General features: G+C 39.5%; 2 protein-coding genes across 7 annotated transcripts in view; both read left to right on the forward strand.

Annotated features, from left to right (window-relative positions):
• MAP4K3 (mitogen-activated protein kinase kinase kinase kinase 3) overlaps positions 1–2,224 on the forward strand; it is a 188,011-nt gene extending 185,787 nt beyond the window's left edge. For 5 of the 6 annotated variants that reach the window (XM_034952985.3, XM_034952986.3, XM_003817629.6 and 2 more), the window contains one exon: positions 797–2,224. In XM_034952985.3, the coding sequence (XP_034808876.2) occupies positions 797–884 (88 nt within the window). In that variant the 3' untranslated portion in view covers positions 885–2,224. The remainder of the gene's footprint in view (positions 1–796) is intronic. The other variant, XR_004669789.3, reaches the window with a different exon arrangement.
• A 5,689-nt stretch (positions 2,225–7,913) lies between these two features.
• The window catches only part of CDKL4 (cyclin dependent kinase like 4), a 64,621-nt gene continuing 49,035 nt past the window's right edge, over positions 7,914–23,499 (forward strand). The window contains 2 exon segments of the mRNA XM_055108036.2: positions 7,914–8,159; positions 21,961–22,184. Of these exon segments, the coding sequence (XP_054964011.1) occupies positions 22,017–22,184 (168 nt within the window). The 5' untranslated portion in view covers positions 7,914–8,159; positions 21,961–22,016.

Here is a 23,499-nt window from a genome sequence, read left to right on the forward strand (position 1 = left end):
TGTAAGAGATTGGTCAGGGTGGTGGGAGAAATTATAAAGTTACAGGAAATAGACACAAACCTTCTTGGAAAGCCAGAAGGTTTGCATAGCTTCAGTAAAAGATTTGGCTGAAGGCAGCTGAATTCTCTTAAAAGCTTAGGGCATAGATACACAGGAATGTAGAGGAGTTTATCTAAATAGCTTGTTTACTCATGTTGTCCTAAAACCAACCTTTGATCATGTGGGCAGGACTGCTCTTTCCTGGGGAGGGCAACCAGATAAATTACCCACAAGTAGGTTGACTCAAAGCCTTTGTCATTAAATCTGTGCTGAATAAATGCCTGCAGGGACAGCTAGTCAGGGCACATGGCCACTACAACTCTTTCTGTGAGCACCCTGGCCCCCTAGCCAGTCTTTCACTGAATACCAGTGTCTGAGTACGTTATTCATCCATTGTGCAGCCTGGGTCTCTGGGTCAGACCCTGGCAATTTAGCTTCTGATTCTTGAACTGCAAATCGTTTTTAGAACTTGTAATAAGAATTAAGTTCCCCCAAATAATTTCCAATATAGGTTTCTCCCCACTTCTGACTCTTAGAAGAACACTGGCCTAGAGGTGGGAGGTAGTGGACAGCAAAATTACTTCCCTTTACAGAACTGGCCCTGTAATCACAGTGATAGCAAATGATTTCTGCCCACAATCAAATGAGCAGCATTTATAGAGGCACATATTGGAGAAGCAATGGAAAATTTGGGAGCTAACATTAATTTTCAAGAATAACTTTGTTTTGTTATATGTTTTTTGTTTATTACTTTCAGGGTCGTGGTTTTGGAAAGTAGGCCAACTGATAACCCCACAGCAAATAGCAATTTGTACATCCTGGCGGGTCATGAAAACAGTTACTGAGAATTGTTGTGCTTTGACAGTTAACTCTAGAAAGAAAGAACACTACCACTGCAACATTAATGGATGCTTGAAGCTGTACAAAAGCTGCAGTAACCTGTCTTCAGTTACTTTGTAATTTATTGTGGCATGAGATAAGATGGGGAAAATTTTGTTTTAAGTGGTATGGATATATTTAGCATATTGAACCACACAAGTGCTTAATTCATTGTTATGTAATCTTTGTACATATAGGCAGTATTTTTTCTGTGAAACTTCATATTGCTGAAGACATACACTAAGAATTTATGTAGATAATGTACTTTGATGAGATGTACAAGTAAGTGTCTTATCTGTACAGATGTAAATGTTGATGAAAATGCAATTGGGGTTAATATTTTAAGAATTCTTTAGTATATTCTTGGGTGTGGCTATATTACAAAATGGGATGCTGGCAATGAAACAATACATTTAACACTATTGTATTTTTATTATATGTAATTTAGTAATATGAATATAAATCTTGTAACTTTTAAAATTGTAATGGAGGCTGTAATCATTTTATAATCTTTTTAATTTTAATGCAAGTACACTGGTGTTTATATTTGCACAAAGTATTGATATGTGATGTATTAAGTCACAAAAGTAAGCTGTGACATTGTCTATAAGCATTTGGCTCCACAAATGTATTTGGATTGTTTTCTATGTGAAGCAAACCAATTATAATTAACCACATGTTGTAGTAACTGGTCTTTTTATATTTAAGCAGAATCCTGTAAGATTGCTTGTCTTTGCTTAAAAACAATACCTTTGAACATTTTTGAATCACAGAATAGCGGTACCATGATAGAATACTGCAATTGTGGTCTGAATTACAGTATGCACAAAGAATTAATTAGCATTATTAAAGAGTCCTCACTAAACATTTCATATGATCACACTGAAGAACTGTAACATTCCATAGAGTGAAGTGGTTCAAATTTCTCTTGGAATTTTTACTTTTGTTGGCCTTATTTTATGATCCTTTTCATATTTCTTTTGACTTAGAGTATTAATACATGGCCAAAATAATTTAGTTACTACCTCATACAAACAATATAATGGTTACTACACATCACAGGAACTTAGTTTTGGTTTAAGTCATTTTTGATTGCTTTTTTCCAATGGAATATGTATATACCAGGTTTTAGCAAAATGCACACTTTTGGCTCTTTTTGGTATATGTTCTTTATATTTTAATGTGAGTATATACACTAAGAACAAACTAAATTGTGATTTATGATCTTCATTTATTGTAATGATAATGGTTTTAAAATATGTTCCTGATTGTACATATTGTAAAATAAACATGTTTTTTAACATGCTGTTGTATAGTAGCTTGTCATCTGGTTTAATCTGTATATAGTAACACTAAAATATATTAAGAGGGGAAAGCTTTATTTGTTTTGTAGTTAAATTCTTAAGTATTGAATTTTGGTCCCTCAAATCATGATTTTTATTTGATATGTGATTTCAGTTTCATGAAGCATTAATATTTCCACACAGGAGAAAAGGGCATCTTTTGCAGAAACTTCGACTTCCTGATAAGAAAAGTCAAACATTCATAGTTTTCTGGTTAGAGGCAGGGGTCCACAAACTACAGTCCTCAGACCAATCCAGCCTACTGCCTGTTTTTGTAAATAAAGTTTTAATGGAGCACACCACCACGTATTCACTTACATGCTGTCTATGCTGCTTTTGTGCTACAATATTTGAGTTGAGTGGCTTCTGAAACACTATATGGTCTGAAAAGCCTAAAATTCTTACTTTGCTGACCCTTTACAGAAAAAATGTGCTAGTGCCTGGGTTAGAGAAAGTAAGGAAGCATTGGGAAATGCAGTTCTGGAGGTAAGGAAGGGGAAGATTAAGAGGGAAGAACTGGATTGGGGATCAAGAGGCACCATTTCCATATTGCTTATGCCACTACGTGTCACAATGGCCTTGAATAATTTAACAGTTTCCACATCTAAAATGGTACAGATGCTAATAACCATAACAACTGAGTTCATTTATCACTTTTCCCACATTGGGAATAATACTATCATTAGTGACTAATGACTATGTTTTTTCACACATCTTTGTCAGTATAACATTATCAATTTGCTGCAAAACAGAGACTGTTGGAAAAGATTTTTAAGTGAAGATTTTTAAGTGATCAAGATTCTGTTCTTGGCTCTTACTGACAGGTTGTTTAGTTTATCCTTTTTCTGAACCACTTTTTTTTTCAGTTTTTAAGACTTATAAGTTATATAAAGGGTCATATCTCAAAAAACGTTAGTCATCACATTTAGCTGTTAAACACTTAGAAACATTTTCAAAAAATAAAATACACAACTGATTGTGTATTACTCAGGAGCTTTCTAAGATATATCTGGAGTCATAATCTTGAGGGCTGAGGCTCAGTAACCTATATTTTTATAAAGTTGTACAAATGATTCTGATGTGCATCGCAACATGAAAACCACTGGTGGGCGCTAAATTTAAATCAGTGCTTCTGAGTGTGTCCAAGTGTGCCTCAGAATCATCTTTGGTACTACTTAAAAGTGCAAATTTCTAGATTCCACCCAGGAATTTTTGATTATGGATCTTTATGTACACAAAAGGAAGACAGCCACTCACTTAAATGTTGGAAACAATCTATTTCATCTTTATTGAAGTTAAAGCGATCTTCTTATTAGCTAATTGCATAGACACTGGTTTTGAGGAGAATGAGATCAACCGGTTATGGGCCTAATGGCATCATTCAGCTTGCACATGTGACTCTGATTTCAGTAGAGACCAGGAAACAAAGGACAGATGCTATTAGTTTTCACCATTACTGGCGGAGAGGTGAAAGTATGTGCTATACAAAATAATGGGTAAACACTAAGAGAGCATATAATACATTCCCAGTTGACGTATATGTGTGCCAGGTACTCATCTGCATGCTTTATATAGTCCCACTTAAGCCCCAGAACACCCCTGTGAGGTATTATTAACTCTGTTTTACAGATGAAGAAACAGGCACAGAAAGTTTTAGCAGCTTGCCCAGGACTATAGCTGGTAAATAATACAGCAAAATTTGAACCTCGGCACTTGATTCAAAGTGTATTCTCTTAACCACTGTGCAAGACTATTACATAAAATACATGCAGTATATCCACTGCCCACTAAAACAGACTCTCTCATTCTTTCCTCTAAAATTAGATTTTTTTTCTCCAGGTGTTGGATTTCAGATTTTTATTTTCACTGTTTCTGCACAAGAGATACTAACTTCTGTATTAATTTTTTGCTTTACCGAAAGGCATTTTTCTTATCCAAATTTGGTATAAAGATAAAAGGATTTACATAAAATTTACAGTCAAAGTATATTAAATAAGTAGTCAAAAGTCATAACAAAGACTTTTTTAACTTTTGTGAGACAATTACTTACACAACATATAGTGATTATTTACACTGTAGCCAAGGCACTTTACTAGCACTGGAGAAGAGATGGAAAAGGTTTAATTCCCAACCAGTATTCATCCAAGGAGCACACTTGGATGAATAAAGGCAAACGGAAGTAAGTAGTATTAAAACAAGGTACAGGCCCAGTGTGATGGCTCAAATCTCTAATCCCAACACTGGGAGGCTGAGGTGGGAGAATCACTTGAGCCTAGGAGTTCAAGATCAGCCTGAGTTACATAGCAATTCTCCTTCTCTACAAAAAATGAAATTAGCCAAGTATAATGGCACATGCCTATAGTCCCAGCTACTGGGGAGGGAGGCTGAGGCAAGAGAGTCACTCGAGCCCAAGAGTTTGAGGCTGCAGTGAGCTATGATTGTGACACTGCACTTTAGCCTAGGCAGCAGAGTGAGCCTCTGTTTCCAAAAAAAAAAAAAAAAAAAAAGGTACAAGAGGTTGTGCCTAATTCTGCTTTGTGTAGTAAGATTTGTAAACCAGGTTGTTGATAGCTGAAGAGAAATTTATCATATGCAGTAAGAAAGCAAGGTAGGAACCTGTAGCCTAGACCAAGGCATATGCAAATACTGCATGTTCAAGAAATAGTGACATTGAATTGAATGAACCAGAGTTTCGGGTGCCTGAAGCAGAGTAATAGGGCAGGAAGCTGCATAAAAAGATGGGCCTGGTTGTGAAGAGCCTCCTTATGAGAGAAGCAGCTAGGAATCAACAGTTTCAGAAACTGGAGAGCAAGTATCATGAAGATATAAATGGGTTGATGGATTTGTACATACGGTGATACTTGTATACTTAATGAGAAATTTTTCTATAGCATGATAGATGGTGGAAATTATATAGGAATTGGATAGATGTGAATTTTATGAGTATTTGACTTTAGTGGAAGTGTATTTGGTCTCAAAAGAGGAAGGAGATAAAGGTTTTTGTTTTGATTTTGTTTGTTAAAGATGGGAGATTTGAGCATGTATCTAAGCAAATGAAAGAAGTGGAAAAGAAATGAGATGGATGAGAAAAGGAGAAGAGAGTCACCTGTTTAGGGAAGTATGGAGATGCTAAACCTGGCCATGATCACGGGGAGCATTTTGCTAATGCTGAAACAAAGTACGTGTGTGCCTATTAACATATAGCATTTCTAAGTTAGTCCTGGGAATAAAATGGGTAAGCTCTAGCCAAAATTCTCTTTCCCAAGTAATACATTATCTCCACAGAGCATTCATTACGTTATTTGTTTCATTGACTTTCTTCCCTAATGGGTGTGAAACCTGTGTCTGATTCTTAGGCCCCAGGTACTAGTACAATGCTAGGTGAATTAGGAAAATGGCCTCTGATCCATAGCTGCTTTTCACGCAAAAACCTACAGAAGTCTGCTGAAAAGGTATTTGGATAATTAAACAAGACCGAAAAGTAATGACTAATGACAGAGAATCTTGCAAACTGAAGGTCTCTGCCCAGGCAGGGAAACGAACTAATCAATATTCAACAGTTACGTGTGCTGTTTTTCAGTGCTCTCGATGCCTTGGGAAAGAAGGGGACATGGTGTAATCACAGTATTAAGGGGAAAGTGGTTGAAATGTTTCCTGAGCGCTCTCATTCAACTTTTGCTCCGTTCACAGCCTGATGCTACAGGCTCGGCCCCGAGGTTATACCCACCAAGAGGAAGTGTGTCCGGAATTGGTGGGTTCTTGCTCTCACTGACTTCAAGAATGAAGCCGCGGACCCTCGCGGTGAGTGTTACAGCTCTTAAGGTGGCGCGTCTGGAGTTTGTTCCTTCTGATGTTCAGATGTGTTCGGGGTTTCTTCCTTCTGGTGGGTTCGTGGTCTCGCTGGCTCAGGAGTGAAGCTGCAGACCTTGCGGTGAGTGTTACAGCTCTTAAGGCAGCGCGTCTGGAGTTGTTCCTTCCTCCCGGTGAACTCGTGGTGTCGCTGGCTTCAAGAGTGAAGCTGCAGATCTTCGCGGTGAGTGTTACAACTCATAAAAGCAGCGTGGACCCAAAGAGTGAGCAGTAGCAAGATTTGTTGCAAACAGCGAAAGAACAAAGCTTCCACAGTGTGGAAAGGAACCCGAGTGTGTTGCCACTGCTGGCTCGGGCAGCCGGCTTTTATTCTCTTATCTGGCCGCACCCACATCCTGCTGATTGGTAGAACCCAGTGGTCTGTCTTGACAGGGTGCTGACTGGTGTGTTTACAATCCCTGAGCTAGACACAAAGGTTCTCCACGTCCCCATCAGATCAGTTAGATACAGAGTAGCGACACAAAGGTTCTCCAAGGCCCCACCAGAGCAGCTAGATACAGAGTGTCGATTGGTGCATTCACAAACCCTGAGCTAGACACAGGGTGCTGATTGGTGTGTTTACAAACCTTGAGTTAGATACAGAGTGCCGATTGGTGTATTTACAATCCCTGAGCTAGACATAAATGTTCTCCACGTCCCCACCAGACTCAGGAGCCCAGCTGGCTTCACCAAGTGGATCCCGCACAGGGGCTGCAGGTGGAGCTGCCTGCCAGTCCCGCGCCGTTCGCTCGCACTCCTCAGCCCTTGGGTGGTCGATGGGACTGGGCGCCGTGGAGCAGGGGGTGGCACTCGTCGGGAAGGTTCCGGCCGCACAGGAACCCATGGAGGGGGCGGGAGGCTCAGGTATGGCGGGCTGCAGGTCCCAAGCCCTGCCCCGCAGGAAGGCAGCTAAGGCCCAGTGAGAAATCGAGCGCAGCGCCGGTGGGCTGGCACTGCTGGGGGACCCATTACACCTTCTGCAGCCGCTGGCCCGGGTGCTAAGTCCCTCATTGCCCGGGGTCGGCAGAGCCGGCGGGCTGCTCAGAGTGCGGGGCCCGCCAAGCCCACGCCCACCCGGAACTCCAGCTGGCCCGCAAGCGCAGTGCGCAGCCCTGGTTCCCGCTCGCGCCTCTCCCTCCACACCTCCCTGCAAGCTGAGGGAGTGGGCTCCGGCCTTGGCCAGCCCAGAAAGGGGCTCCCACAGTGCAGCGGTGGGCTGAAGGGCTCCTCAAGTGCCGCCAAAGTGGGAGCCCAGGCAGAGGAGGCGTCGAGACCGAGCGAGGGCTGTGAGGACTGCCAGCACGCTGTCACCTCTCAGAAGGATCAGGGCTGGGGCTGCCAGCGCCAGGGGAACCCGCTCCGGAAGCCGCAGTGCCCCGCGCGCCCTAGCGTTCCGGTTGCCCGGGAGACGCTGCGGCGGTTCCGCTGGCTCCGAAGTCGCTGGGTACACGGCCGCCTCCTCCGAGCGACACGCGCGGGAGCTGGGGCTGGGGCTGTTCGGCGCTGCTCGAAGCTGCGTCACCGTCGCCCTGTCGGTGCAGTAAGTGCGGAGTCTGCCGGCGGCGGGGGAACTGGGGGCAGCGTGCGGGGTTGATGGAGTGAGCCGCGAGGTCTAGACTGCGGATCCCAGTTGCAGGAACCAAGAAAAGTTCCCCGAAAGAAAAGCGGGACCGCCTTCCGCTTCGGTGGCCCCTGGAAGGGAAGGGGCGGATTAGAGGTGGCAGCACTGACCCGGTGAGGGTCCCTCGGGGCGGAAATGGTGCTGCCCGGGGAGTGGGCGGCGGCGGGGGCCGAGGAGCGCGCGAGGCGGAGGCCTACCTATGGCCGAGAAAGAGAACTGTCATTAAATGAAGAAGGCTGAAGACCAGAGGCCTGGAAATAAAGTGGATTTGTGCTTGACTTGCAGATCTGTTATGTGCACACACGAAATGTGATATATTTAAAGAAAATTACTTTATCGGATTATGTATAATTATGTGGTATTCTGGTTTTCTGGGGATGCTTTTAATTAGTCTGATTGTATTGTCAACTGGACAGGTTTATAAACAGGTGTGTGTACTTTTGAAATTCAATAATTCAGTGTTATGTTGATAAAACAATGATTTAATGGCCCATTTGACTAATTAGTTTTATTAAATATAAATTCATGTTTGGTTTGGTTGAAAACAATAACAACATAGGAGGTTGTGACTTTACCAGCCTGTGGATTCCCTAACTGATCTGGCCTGGTCTTCAAAATCTCTTTTTCCTCGTCATTCCTTTTTTTTTTTTTTTTTTTTTTTTTTTTTTTTTGAGACAGGGTCTCACTTTGTTCCCCAGGCTTGGGGGCGGTGGCGCCACCTTGGCTCGCTGACCTCCCAGGTTCAGCAACCTTGACCTCCCAGGTTCAGCAACCTTGACCTCCCAGGTTCAGCGATCCTCTTGCCTCAGCCCCACAAGTAGCTGGGACTACAGAGGCAGGACACCACGCCCAACAACTTTTTTTGTATTTTTAGAAGAAATGGGCTTTCACCACATTGGCCAGGCTGGTCTCGAACTCCTGGCTTCAAGTGCTCCACCCGCCTCAACCTCCCAAAGTGCTGGGATTACAAGTGTGAGCCACCACGCCTGGCCATCCCCATCATTCCTAATGCCACTGTTTACATTGAGTTTCCTAAAGCTCCTAGATTAGAAAATGTGTTTTTTCACTCTTCTTTTTTTCTACCTCTCCCTTTCTTGATTTTTGTTTTCCTTCTTTCAGTGTATTCCTTAGGCTGGCTTGAGTCCTCAGGACTTGATTTGTGATACAATCATGGAAAATAACCTACCTCCAAGTCTATTCTGTTTCTATGTACATCATTTTGCAAATCCTTGAGACTAAGGAAATTAAATAGAAATTTTCAAAGAATTTAGTGAGCCACTCAAGTATCTATCTACCTCTTTTGATAATCATAAGTGGGCTCAGTTCTATACCTATCTGCCTTTGTACACAGAACTTTAACTTGAGAGTCAAATATTTGGTAAATTCTGAAGTCAGGAAGCCCTGTAGCCAAAAAATATAAAGCTTCAGTTTGAAGGTCAAAGATGACTATGAAAAATAATTTCGCCAGGCATGGGTGGCTCATGCCAGTAACTGCTGCACTTTGGGAGGCCAAAATGGGAGAATCACTTGATCCCAGGAATTCAGGATCAGCCTAGGCAACATAATGAGACCCCACCTCTACAAAAAATACAAACATTAGCTAGGCATGGTGGCACATGCCTGTAGTCTCAGCTACTCAAGAGGCTGAGGCAGGAGAATTGCTCAAGCCCAGCAGGTACAGGCTGCAGTGAGCCCTGATCGTGCCACTGCACTCCAGCCTGAGTGACAGAGCGAGACCCTGTCTCAGTTTAAAAAAAAAAAAAAAAAAGGAAAAAGAAAAAGAAAACTATTTTCAACCAACTGAATCTACTTTCTGCCAATAGCTATATCACCATTTAATCTTGATTTCTTGTCCAAGTACTGTATTAATAATCAAAATGTACTTATTGCCTTTGCTTTAAAAAGTAAGTCATTTTACATATTTAATAGAAAGGTTAGAAAATAACATTACGGTAGGGCCACAGCGGAGGTCCACTATGTGCCAGACAATAGGCTAACAATAGAAGGCAATGTGATAATGTTTTTGAAAGGGTGAAAGGAAGTCGTTAACATAGCATGCGAGCAGAGAAAGAACCTGCCTTTGGGGACTGGGAGAAGCTAAGCAGAAAGACATTTGACTTGAACTTGAAAAAGATGAAGATTTAAGGGTCAGACATTCCAGGCAGGGGTATGAAGGGAGACTTAGAGACCTGAAAGTGTTTGGGGAAGAATCTGAGAAGTGATGCTGGAAAGGTAAATTGGGGCCACGGCATACAGAACTGTAAATATCATACTACAGTTTGAACTTTATTCTGTGGCATTTGAGGCCATAAGACATTTCCGAGAAAGGATGATATCTCATCCTGTTGATGTTTGAGAAAGATGTCTTTGGTGTAATAAAAGTAAATATAAAGAAGAAAAGTGAGATAACACACTTTAAAATAACTACTTTGATATAATAATTTCAAGCTGGCAATAAGAGTATAATAAACTCATATATCTGGACTCACTGTTTACGTTTTGCTCAATTTTTATGTTGTTTATCATTTTCTTTTTCAGTGTGTATATAACACATGCATATTAATTTTTCTGTACCATTTGAGAGTAAGTTGCAGACATCAGATCCCTTCACCCGTAAATACTTCAGTGTATTCCCAAGAACTAGGACATTTTCTTATATAATCACAGTACAAATTACCAAAATCAGGAAACTGATATCAAATCCACAGTCGAAATTTAGATTTTGCCAATTATCTTAGAAGTATCCTTTATGGTCATGTTGTTCACCAGTCCAGGATCCAGTTCAGGATCACACGTCGCATTTTGTTTTTCCATCTCTCTAGTCTTCAATCTGGAAGAGTGCTTTGATCTTTTCTTTCATGACGTTGACATTCTTTATTAAGAGTACAGGCCGGTTATTCGTAGAATGCCCTTCAGTTTGGCCATGTCTATTGTTAACTCATAATTAGATTTAGATTTTGCATTTTTGCCAAGAATACCACAGAGGAGATGTGCCCTTCTCACTTGCACATTTGTCTTTTCTAGAAATTTCCTGTAATGGAATTATAAAATATGTAGGATTTTGTGTCTGTCTTCTTTCACTTAGCATTATGTTTTGGGGCATGTGGTTCTTTTTTCTTTTCTTTTTGTTTTTTTTAATGTTCATCTACATTATAGCAAGTTCATTCCTTTTTGTTGCTGAATAGTATTTCGTTGCATGGATAATCCACATTTTGTTTACACATTCATCAGTTGATGAACATTTGGATTGTTTTCCGTATAGGGACCTCTTCTGAATAATGGTGCTGTGAACATTTGCTTACATGTCATTGTTAGATCTATTTTAAAATTTTTCCTGGATAGATACTGAGGAGTGAAATTGCTGTTTATGGTTAATTTTTTTTTTTTTTTTTTTTTTTTTTTTGAGACGAAGTCTCGCTCTTGTCCCCTAGTCTGGAGTGCAATGGCACAATCTCGGCTCACTGCAACCTCTGCCTCCTGGGTTCAAGCAATTCTCCTGCCTCCCGAGTACCTGGGATTACAGGTGCATACCACCACACCCAGCTGATTTATTTTATTTTATTTTAAGTAGAGACGGGGTGTCACCATGTTGGCCAGGCTGGTCTCGAACTCCTGACCTCAGGTGATTCGCCTGTCTCGGCCTCCCAAAGTGCTGGGATTACAGGCGTGAGCCACCACGCCTGGCGGTTAATTTTTAAGTTAAATTTGTGTTTAACTTTTTTTTTGAGACAGAGTCTCACTCTGTCACCCAGGCTGGAGTGCAGTGGCACAATCTCAGCTCACTGCAACCTCCGCCTCCCAGGTTCAAGCGATTCTCCTGCCTCAGCCTCCCAAGTAGCTGGGATTACAAGTGTGCGCCACCATGCCTGGCTACTTTTTGTATTTTTAGTAGAGACAGGGTTTCACCATGTTGGCCAGGCTGGTCTTGAACTCCTGAGCTCAAGTGATCCACCTGCCTCAGCCTCCCAAAGTGTTGGGATTACAGGCGTGAGCCACCATGCCTGGCCCTATGTTTAACTTTTAAGACATTGCCAAACTGTTTTCCAATGGAGCTGTGCTGCTTTACATCCTCACCAGTGATTTGTGTGAGTTCCAGTTTCCATCTTATCAACACTTGATATTGTCAGTCTTTGGATTTTAGTCATTCTAATGTGTATGTAATGCTATCTTATTGCAATTTTAATTAACACTTCCCTAATGGCTAACAGCATCCTTTCATGTGCTTAGTAGACATTTGTGTATCTTTGGTAAAATGTCTATTCACATCTTGTCCATTTTTAAATTGGGTTGTTTAACCTCCTATTGAGTTGTAAGCATGCTCTCTATGTATTCTGGATACAAATATTTTATCAGATATAAGATTTGCTAATATTTTTCTTTAATCTGTGGCTTAGCTTTTCATTTTCTTAATGGGGAAATTTTTTGAGGAGCAAAAGATTTTAATGTTGATAAATTCCATTTTATCCATTTTTTCTTTTATGAATCATGCTTATGGTGTCATATCTAAGAAATCTGCATAACTGAAAGTCACAAAGATTTTTCTCCTTTTTTTTCTAGAAGTTATACAGTTTTAACTCGTACATTTTGGTCTTTGTCCATTTTGAGTTAATTTTTCTATATTGCGTGAGGTGTCTGTCTACTGTGTGTGTTTGTTGTTTGTTTTGCATATGGATATCCAATGGTCCTAGTATCATTTGTTGAAAAGACTATTCTTTCCTTGTCGAATTGCTGCAGCACCTTTGTCAAAAGTCAGTTGGGCCAGGCGCAGTGGCTCACTCTTGTAATCCCAACACTTTTGGAGGCCACAGCAGGCAGATCACTTGAGGTCAGGAGTTCAAGATCAGCCTGGCCAACATGGTGAAACCCCATCTTTACTGAAAATACAAAAATTAGCTGGGCATGGTGGCACATGCCTGTAATCCCAGCTACTTGGGAGACTGAGGCAGGAGAATCACTTGAACCCAGGAGACGGAGGTTGCAGTGAGCCAAGATTACACCACTGCACTCCAGCCTGGGTGACAGAGTGAGACTCTATCTTAAACAATAATATAAAAATAAAATAAAATTGTAAAAGTCAATTGACCATAAATAGAAGGGTTTATTTCTTGACTCATTATTATGTTTCATTGATATATGTCTTTACACTGGTACCACAGTCTTGATTTACCATAACTTTATAGTAAAATTTTAAGTCAAATTTAAGATAAATTTTTAATATAAATATTCTAAATTTGTTCTTTTTCAAAGTTGATTTGGCTATTCTGGGTCGTATGCATTTCCGTATAAATCTTAGTTTCAATTTCTGTCCAAAAAAAGCCTGTTGGAATTTGTATAAGGAATTAATTTTGTTTAATTTTGTTTATTTTGGCTTTTTAGAGACAGGGTCTTGCTGCATTGCCTAGGCTAGAGTGCAGTGGCATAATCATAACTCAATGTAGCCTCAAACTCCTGGGCTCAGGTGATCCTCCCGCCTCAACATCCCAAGCAGCTGAGACCACAGGCGAGGGCCACTAGACCCTGGCTAATTATTTTTTATTTTTTTAGAGATAGGGTCTCACTATGTTGACCGGGCTTGTCTCTAACTTTTCGGCTCAAGTAATCCTTCTGCCTCAGCCTTCCAAAGAGCTGGGATTACAGGCATGTGCCACCACTCCTGGCCAGGAATTAGTTTATAGATGAATTTATGAAAAACTGATATCTTGCTGGGTTTTCAAATCCATGAACATGGCATTTTTCTCCTTTTATTTAGATCTTTAATTTCTTTCAATGGTGTTTTATAATTTTGAGTATGCAGGTCTTGCACTTCAGTTGTTAAATGTATTCCTGAGTATTTTATTCATTTTTACATTAATTTGGATGGAATTGTTTTCTTAACTTTATTTTCAAATTGTTTGTTGCCATTATATAAAAAGATGATTTATTTTGCATATTGATCTTGTATCCTACTTCACTGCAAACTTGGTGATTATTTCTAGTAGACTTTTTATAGATTCATTAGGATTTTCTGTAGATAGTATCATGTCATTTCTGAATAATGACAGTTTTACTTTTTATTTTCTTTTTTAAAAAATTATTCATATATATTGAGCACTTCATTTAATAACTATTTATTTTATAGAGATGGGGTTCTTGCTGTGTTACTCAGGCTGCTCTCAAAATTTTGGCCTCAAGCAATCCTCCCACCTTGGCCTCCCAAACTATTGGGATTAGAGGTGTGAGCCACTGTGCCTGACCTTACTTTTCGTTTTCAATGTATATGCCTTTAATTTCTTTTTCTTGCCTTATTGCACTGACAAGAACTTTCAATACAATGATAAATAAAAATAGTGAAAGCAAACATCTTTTTTCCAGTCTTAGGGGTAACACATTCAGTCTTTCATCATTAAGCATGATGTTAACTGTAGATTTTTCACAGATGCCCTTGAGGAAGTCCCCTTGTATTCATCATGAATGAGTGTTGGGTTTTGTCAGATTCCTTTTTCGTGTGTACTAAGGTGATCATGTGATGTTTTTCTTTTATTCTATTAATATGGTATTTTACATTATTGATTTTCAGTATTAAATCCACTTTGCATTCCTGAGATAAGTCCCACAGAGTCACCGTATATAATCTATTTTATGTTTCCGGATTTGGTTTGCTAATTATTTTGTTAAGGATTCTTGTGTCTACATTCATGAGAATAATCTGTGTTCTTGTGATTTCTTTGTCTGACTTTCATCTGATTTCTTTGTCTGACTTTGACTTCTATCAGAGTGATATTGGCCACATAGAATGAGTTGAGACGTGTTCCCTCCTCTTCTATTTTTTCAAATAGTTTGCAAAGGATTGATACTAATTTTTCTTAGGTAATGTTTGGTAGTATTTACCTGTGATGCTATCTGATCCTGGGCCTTTCCTTGTGGGCAGATTTTTAATTACTGATTGAATTTATTTACTTGTTATGGTTGTAATCAGATTTCTATTTCTTCTGGAGTCCATTTTGGTATTTTGTATCTTTCTAGGCACTTGTCCAACCAACTTGACTAATTTTGTTGCGTAAACTTGTTTGGAATATTGTCTTTTCATTTTTTTTAATTTCTGTTGTATGGTCCTAATTTTGATAACTTTTCTTTCTTTCTTTTTTCTTGCCTACTCTAGCTAGAGCTTCACTTTTGTTGATCTTTTCAAAGAACCAGTTTTTGTTTATTGTTTTCTATTGTTTTTCTGATGAAGAGTCAGCCATTAAGCATATTGTTGTTCCCTTGTATACGAATGGTTCTCTCTTTTCAGGATGTTGTCTTTAGCTTTCAGGAGTTTGGCTATGATATATCAAGGCATGGATTTCTTTGTGTTTATCCTATTTGGAATTCATTGAACTTTTAAGACCTGTATATTAATGTTTTCCATTAAATTTGGAAGGTTTTGGCCATTGTTTCATAAAATATTGTTTTTCTGCCATTTCCACTTACTCCTCTCTTTCTGGGAATCTCATTACATGTATATTGGTACTATTGATTTTGCCTCCATCGGTCTCTGAGGCTCTGTTCATCTTGTTTTTCTTCTTTCATTTTGACTACTTTTTATTGGTCTATTTTACTGATTCTTTCTTCTGTCATTTCAGATCTGCTGTTTGTCCCATCTACAGGATTTTTCATTTCTGGTTTTTTTTTTTTTTTACTCTAAAATTTCCATTTGGTTCTTTTCTTTATTTTCATTTTCTGATTGAAATTCCCTCTTCATTGAGTCATTGTCCTCATATTGTTCTTTAATTCTTTAAATTATAATTTGCTTTAATTATTTGAACATATTTATAACAGCTGCTTTGAAGACTGTCAGCTAAATCCAACATCTGAGTCTACTCAGAATCCATTTTTATTGACTTTATTTTTTCTGAGTATCAGTCACACTTTCCTTTTTTTTAGCATGTCTCATTTTTTGTTTCTTTCTTCTTCTTTCCTACTTCCTCCTAAAATCCAGTTTTATCTCCTAATTTTTTTGTTGAAAACTTAACACTCTAGGTAATATTATAGGAATTGTGGGGTGTTTGTTATTGTGGTTGTTGTTGTGGTTGTTGTTTCAATACAAGGTCTCACTCTGTCTACAAGCTGGAGTGCAGTGGCATGATCATAGTTCTATAGTACTGTAACCTTGAACTCCCAGGCTCAAACCATCCTTCTGCCTCAGCTTCCTGAGTAGCTAGGACTACTGGCATGTACCACCACACCCAGATAGTTTTTAAAATCTTTTTGTAGAGATAGGGTCTCACTGTATTGCCCAGGCTGGTCTTGAACTCCTGAGCTCAATCAATCCTCAGGCCTCAGCCTCCTAAGTAGATTAATGGCATTTTTTACTCCCACCTATTACCCATTTGATTATCAATAAGCTTGTTCATCTTTCTTTCCCTCTTCATTCTTTTAACATAATTTAGTTGCATTACTTTCTACTTTGTCAGAATTTATAGTATTTTTTTCTTATTCTTCCACTCTTGTTTCTACCTTTACTTTGATCTTTAAATATATTAAATGCTCACCATAAATCCTTTTGCTGAAATTTTTCCAGTCAACTCTTGATTGGATGAAGGCCTTTCACCAATACATTCAAGAGGACTATGGGGTACAGTATTCCTTGAGTTCTTGCATGTTTTAAAATATCAGCTGGGTGTGGAGGCTCATGCCTATAATCCCAACATTTTGGGAGGCCAAGGTGGGAAAATCGATTTAGCCCAGGAGTTTGAGACCAGCCCTGGGCAGCAAACCAAGACCCCATCTTTACAAAAATAAATAAATAATATTAACCAGGTGTGGTCCCAGCTACTTGGGAGGCTAAGGTGAGAGGATTGCTTGAGCTTGGGAAGTCAAGGCTACAGTGAGTCATGATTGCACCACTGCACTTTAGATTGAGCAACAGAGCAAGACCCTGTCTCAAAAAAAAAAAAATTTTTTTTAATGTTTATCTACAGCTTTGCACTTGAAGGACACACCTTGGCTGAATATAAAATCCTTGGTTTTCATTTTCCCTTGAGTTTAAGATGCTGCTGCACTGTTACTTTGTAATGTATATTGCTCTTGATAAGTCTGATGTCACTCTAATCCTCTCACACTTATTTAATCTTTTTGTCTGGAGGCTCAGAGAGTATTCTCTTTATCTTTGATTGTTTTATTCAAACATGTCTTGGAGTTCATTGTTCTGGGTCAGTTTTCCCAACTACCTAATGGGCCTTTTCAATAGATATAATTAGATTTTATTTTATTTCCAAAAAATTTTATTGGATTATTATTTCAACTATTGATTCTGTTTCATTGTTTTGTCTTCTTCAGGGACTCCAGTTATACATACTTTGGGACTTCTTTTCCTGTCTCCATTTCAACTTTCTGTCTAAACTTTTACCTTTTTTTCTTCATTTTAATTCTCATAATTACTGTTCTGCCTTTCTTTAATGCCCCAATCAAATTTTCACTTGAATCTCTTCTCCTATCAGCATCTCATAATTTAGTCATTTCTGAGATGATTTTGTCTTTTTCTGATAATTCTTTTCTGAGTTCAATCAACTATCTTTTTATGTCTTTTTATCCAAATCTACACATCAATAGCCAAAAGAAAAAAGTGAAAATATAGGCCGGGCGCGGTGGCTCACGCCTGTAGTCCCAGCACTTTGGGAGGCCAAGGCAGGTGGATCACGAGGTCAGGAGATCGAGACCGTCCTGGCTAACACAGTGAAACCCCACCTGTACTAAAAAATACAAAAATTAGCCGGGAGTGGTGGCACGCGCCTGTAGTCCCAGCTATTCAGGAGGCGGAGGCAGGAGAATCGCTTGAACCCGGGAGGCAGAGGTTGCAGTGAGCCGAGATCGTGCCACTGCACTCCAGCCTGGGTGACAGAACGAGACTCTGTCTCAAAAAAAAAAAAAAAAAAAGTAAAAATAAAATTTATATATATATATATGTCTTCTTAAATAATTTTTGTCCACTTGTGATTTGAATATCTGATTCATTGTGGCTTTTTCATATCTCCAAATTATGAGAGGATATTTAAATCAGTTTGGAGTGTTTGTGTTAGTTTTCTTTTGCTTCATGGTTAGATTTTGTGTGGTTTTTTTTGTAAATGATTTTCATTAACTGAAATTTTTGGGTTCTCATTTCTTTTTTCTGACAATAATAGCATGTATGGGGACGGCTTTCCCCTGTTTCATTTCTTGGGCAGGTTTTGGCTGTTAGTAACTGACTATCATCCTAGGCCAAGAGAGTGTTTTCTGTCACTGTAGTAAAGCGCAGTTTCTTTCATTGATGACACTTTTTCCCTGTCTTAGTGGTGATGGGAGGATTCGCATGCCCTTCAATTCAGAATTCTCTTTTGTCTTGCAAGATGCCAAATGTATCCTTCTCGCTTCTTTTTCCCTTCACTGTCCAGTCTCCAACAGATGTCTTTCCCTTCCCTCTTGTCCTTTTATTCCCCAAAAATGGTGCCACACTGACTAGTGCCACCTTGAGACCCATGTTACTTTTACACCCCTTCCTTGTAGTGAGTGTTCTGATCTACCAGGACACTCTTAGGGTATTTTTACACTTGTGATGTGTTTTCTCTTTGGGAAGGAGGTGATCTTAAGTCTTTCTTAGGCCCTTCTTTTACTCTTCTGTCTTTCTTACAGCTTTTTAGATCTCACCCCTCTCATATCTTTGCGTTCTGCCAAGGTTTACAGTGGGAGCTCAAGAGATAACCCCTCCAGAATTTAGGCTTTTCTTTTCTTTTCTTTTTATTTCTTTTTTTTTTTTTTTTTTTTTTTTTTTTTTGCGATGGAGTCTCACTCTGTCACCCAGGCTGGAGTGCAGTGGCACGATCTCGGCTCACTGCAACCTCCGCCTCCTGGGTTCAAGCAATTCTCTTTTCTCAGCCTCCTGAGTAGCTGGGACTACAGGCGCGTGCCACCATGCCTGGCTAATTTTTTGTATTTTTAGTAGAGATGGGATTTCATCGTGTTAGCCAGGATGGTCTCGATCCCCCGACCTCGTGATCCGCCCGCCTCAGCCTCCCAAAGTGCCGGGATTACAGGCGTGAGCCACCACGCCCAGCTAGGCTTTGCTTTTCTACCTAAGTTTGTAGAGTCCTGTGTCTTCTTGTTATATTGAAGGCATTGGATTTATGTGGTTTTATTTGTCCTGGTTGATTTGTATTGCTTTGTGGAAGATGTATGAAGAGATTAGGTTTAGGCAGCAGTCACTGTCCTTGGCTACCTCAAAGCCCCCCACCACATGTACCTTGACAAGCCATTTAGGCATAACGTGGAGCATGTTTGTGAACATTGGGTATGGACAGAGGATAAGAAAGAAGAGAAGGCATTTGGTTTAGAATGTTCCAATTTTTAGATGATTCTGTCCATTCATGTAGAGATACTCATCAAGCATTTGGATAGTTGGTCTGGATCTCAAATAAGAGAGTAGGAATTGCTGCCTCCAGAAACTCTGTTATAATCCTAGTAAGCTGGAATTAGAGCTGTAAATTCCACAAAGGAATTTACAGGAATTGGTCTAATTCCTGCTTGCATACTCAGACTCATTTTCCATGAACATATAGTAGGACTTTTGAAAACAGAAATATTGAGTGGTTACTAGGTGAAGTACTATTTCCTGGAGCTTTATTTTATTGTATTTAGCAGTTTGGTTGATGTGATTATGAGATCTAAATATTAGTCTGAGGAATCAGTCGTTACTGAATCTGTTGAGAAAAAAGAAAAAACATACATCAATAGATCAAATCAACTACCTAGAGGGAAATAATAAAATAATGCATACATTAAAACTTCATAATTAAGCTTCTTGTCATATTTATAGTTTCCCCCAATGACTGTAGTACTTATCAAGTAGGTTAAATTAACAAATCTATAAAGTTTTATACCAATAACTTTATCTCATTTTATTTTAGAGACAGGGTCTCACTCTGTCACCCAGGAAGTAATACAGTTGTACAATCATAGTTCACTGTAACCTCAAACTCCTGGGCTCAAGTGATCTTCCCACCTCAGCCTCCAAAAGTGTTGGGATTACAGGCATGAGCCAATGCTCCCAGCCAGATGCCAATAACTTTCTAAAGCAAATTCCCAGTTTCTCCTACTCTCTTTCCAGCCATCTATTACTATGCAAATGTATGCATGCTCACATCTAAATATCTTTAAAATAATACATAGGTAAAAATACAGTATAACTAATAGGGCTTTCAGAACATAATCTGTGATGGATTTTCCATGTGTTACTTGAGTGTGTATGCTTGAATTTTCTTTCTTTAATAAGAGAGGAAATCGAATTCATTCCCCCCCAAAAAAGCAGCACTGTAAAAAATAGTATGTCAGTAGTCATTATATCCAGGTAAACATTTTTCTCCATTGTATATTTTTATGGTGGCAAGTGGAAGTAGATTATTTCTTTCACCATTGAGATAATCTGTAGTTGGAAAAGACAATATTATTAGAGAAGTTTTAAAAAATGTGTACTCATTTGAAACAAGAGAAATTTACAAGTAGTCAACTTTTTCACTTGACATTTTGTTAATACCAAGACCTGGATAAAGTGGTTCTTCGAATTATACACTCTTTTTGTTTGTTTGTTTGTTTGTTTGTTTGTTTGTTTTTGTTTTTGAGATGGAGCCTTGCTCTGTCGCCCAGGCTGGAGTGCAGTGGTGCGATCTCAGCTCACTGCAACCTCCACCTCCAGGGTTCAAGCGATTCTCCTGCCTCAGCCTCCTAAGTAGCTGGGATTACAGGCCTGTGCCACCACACCCGGGTAATTTTTTGGTGTTTTTAGTAGAGACAGGGTTTCACCATGTTGGCCAGGCTGGTCTCGAACTCCTGACCTCAGGTGATCCACCTGCCTCGACCTCCCAGAGTTCTGGGATTACAAGTGTGAGCCACTATGCCTGGCTGAATTATGCATTCTTTTGCACTTAACTGAGAGGCTGTGTAATGTAGTGATTAAAATTGTGTTCTTTGAAATCTCACTCCGTGGGTTCTAATTCTGTATTACTTTCACTGTGTCTTTTCTCATCTGTATAATTGGATAAAAATAACACCTACTTCATAGAATATTTGTGCACATTCTATGTAATTTGTATAGAACAATGTTAAGTGCCATTATTATTGTAATTGTTATTAGGTTATATTAACAAGATTCTGCTGGATAAAGTGGGGTGGGGTTTTTGAGACTAATTAGAATTTTTCTATTTTTAATTCTTAGACTGATTTATTTAAATATGTTGGCCTTAGTCATCATGTAATGTTTAATTCGGTCACCAAAACATTCATTCAAGAATGGATGACACAAAACAGAAAAACCCAGTATTTCCATAGAAATCACTAGAGATGTGAAAGAATTCATAAGAATGAATGCTTTCTTTGTGTTTATTATTTTCTTTTGGGGCTAAGAACTTAAGAATCTGTTCTTCCATGAAAATAAAAGCTAGGAGCAATAAATACCCTAAAAGGATTCTGTTATTGTTTTGTGTTTTTCAGACAGAGTTTCACTCTTGTTGCCCAAGCTGGAGTGCAATGGCACAATCTCAGCTGGGTTCAAGGGCCTCCTGAGTAGCTGGGATTACAGGCATGTGCCACCACACCTGGCTAATTTTGTATTTTTAGTAGAGATGGGATTTCTCCATATTGGTTAGGCTGGTCTTGAACTCCCAACCTCAGGTGATCCGCCCACCTTGGCCTTCCAAAGTTCTGGGATTACAGGCTTGAGCCACTGTGCCTGGCCTGTTATTGTTTTTAAAGGCTGCTTTGTTCAATGGCCCACGCTCTTTCTTCTCTCCACCAGGTGGAAGTATAGCACTTTTTGTACCATGTCTTCTTACACAACTCCTCCTAGTCATTGTGTATGCACTTGGGTTAGAAGAGAAAAGATAAACAGCATATTCCAGAGTATGAAATGTTCCTTCAGCTGGATTTTACAGCATCATATTTCAGTTGTTTGCTTGAGGATAATGGAAACAATAGATGGGATAAGTTTCCTTTCCACAAATTCTTTTAGTTCAACTGAGGTCAACATAGAACCATTGTCAGAAATAGCATATGAAATCTTTTGATAGCTGGAAGAGCTGCAGAGGACTAAACTAAGCTAACAAAATAATATCCAAATATTTTTAAGTGGATTTCCAATTAATTGATGAATATAAACCTTTGGCATGTGGACAAATTGGTTGTATATAACCTGTGAGAACATTGTCTTTTATAGCTTGATTAAGGCAAGTCTACCTTATTTTCCAGGTGCAGCATTGTACTGCAAGTCAATCGATACAATAATTTAAGTCACTTCAGCTATAATGGAAAAGTGTGAAAAATTAGCTAAGACTGGAGAAGGGTCTTATGGGGTTGTATTCAAATGCAGAAACAAAACCTCTGGACAAGTAGTAGCTATTAAAAAATTTGTGGAATCTGAAGATGATCCTGTTGTTAAGAAAATAGCACTAAGAGAAATACGTATGTTGAAGGTAAGTTAACTTTATATATATGTAAAATATCATGGAATTGAGTGAAATATGCATGTTAAAATTGCAAAGAATTTTAAAGTTATTTTTCCCCCATTGGACTTAAAATCCTTTGTATCAGCACCTTTGGGTAATAAGTTGATTATCACTTTGGACTTTGGCCACTCTGATTTTGTCTGTGTATGAATACAGCTATAGATTGTTATACTGAAAAGAACTTTTATTCTTGTTAGTAAATATCCTAAGTCCACTCACCCCAGTGTTTACGCTCGCCCCCAACCCTGGCCCTCCTCTGGATATCCCTCCAAATACTTCCCCTACCAACCAGCAACTAAAAGAGCACCTCCTGGCACAGAGAGTCAGTCCCACAGGACCGCACCAATGCCCTGGTAGGCTTCGACATGCGTTGGTTCCTGCCTGCACTGCACCCCAGGTTCTTAGACATACTGAATAGCACCCCCGGTAACGTACACATTTTTTACATAAAGGTTTTTGTTATAATTGTTTTCACTCTGATAAGATTTGACATGTAAGATTCCTAAGTTCTCAACGTAAATTTTTTCTTACGCTAAATATCTTACAGTTTTAGAACTATAAGCGACCTTAGAGATGCTTCTTATCTAACAACCATATTTTCCGCAGAGGAAACGGAGGTCTGGGGCAGCACTTCTCAATTGTTAATATGCATTGGAATCCCCGGGGACCTTGTTGAAATGCAGATTCTGAGTTGGGAGGTCTGGGGTGGGCCCGAGATTCTGCATTTCTGAGTACGCAGGGAGTGCGGAAGCTGCTGGTTTGTGGGCTACACATTATGTAACAAGACCCTGGGATTTCAAGGACACACAGGCAACCTTCATTTTTGACACGTCGTCTGTTTTTAGAAAATCCCCAGAAATTCAGTTTGTAAGGGAGGATAATAATTATCACTAATAATTATCATGTTTTCTCTCATTTTCAAATATTATTTCCCACAGGTTTCCTCAACTAATACATACTAGGGTTTTGTTTGAAATATAACTTGATACAGTCTTCAGGAACACATCCATCATGATAAAAAAAAAAAGTTCACTCTTACCTCTCAGCCAGCAGAGGGCGCGCCGGTCAGCTAGCCAGCTCTGGCACCCTCACTGAGCTAAGCTGCAGGGCGGGTCTGAACCAAGCAGTGTGGCTTTCCAATAAAAATAATGCTTTTACCTGTCAGCCTCTCCGTCCCAAGTCTTCAGATAAAGTTAATGCTCAGGTAGTACCTTCTGCATTACAAGTGCCCAACTGGAGAATGAGGCTGTAAGGTAAAAACTAGCCTGATTACGACTCAGCT

This window comes from Pan paniscus, chromosome 12 (assembly GCF_029289425.2).
Source record: "Pan paniscus chromosome 12, NHGRI_mPanPan1-v2.0_pri, whole genome shotgun sequence".
Taxonomy (NCBI): Eukaryota; Metazoa; Chordata; class Mammalia; order Primates; family Hominidae; genus Pan; species Pan paniscus.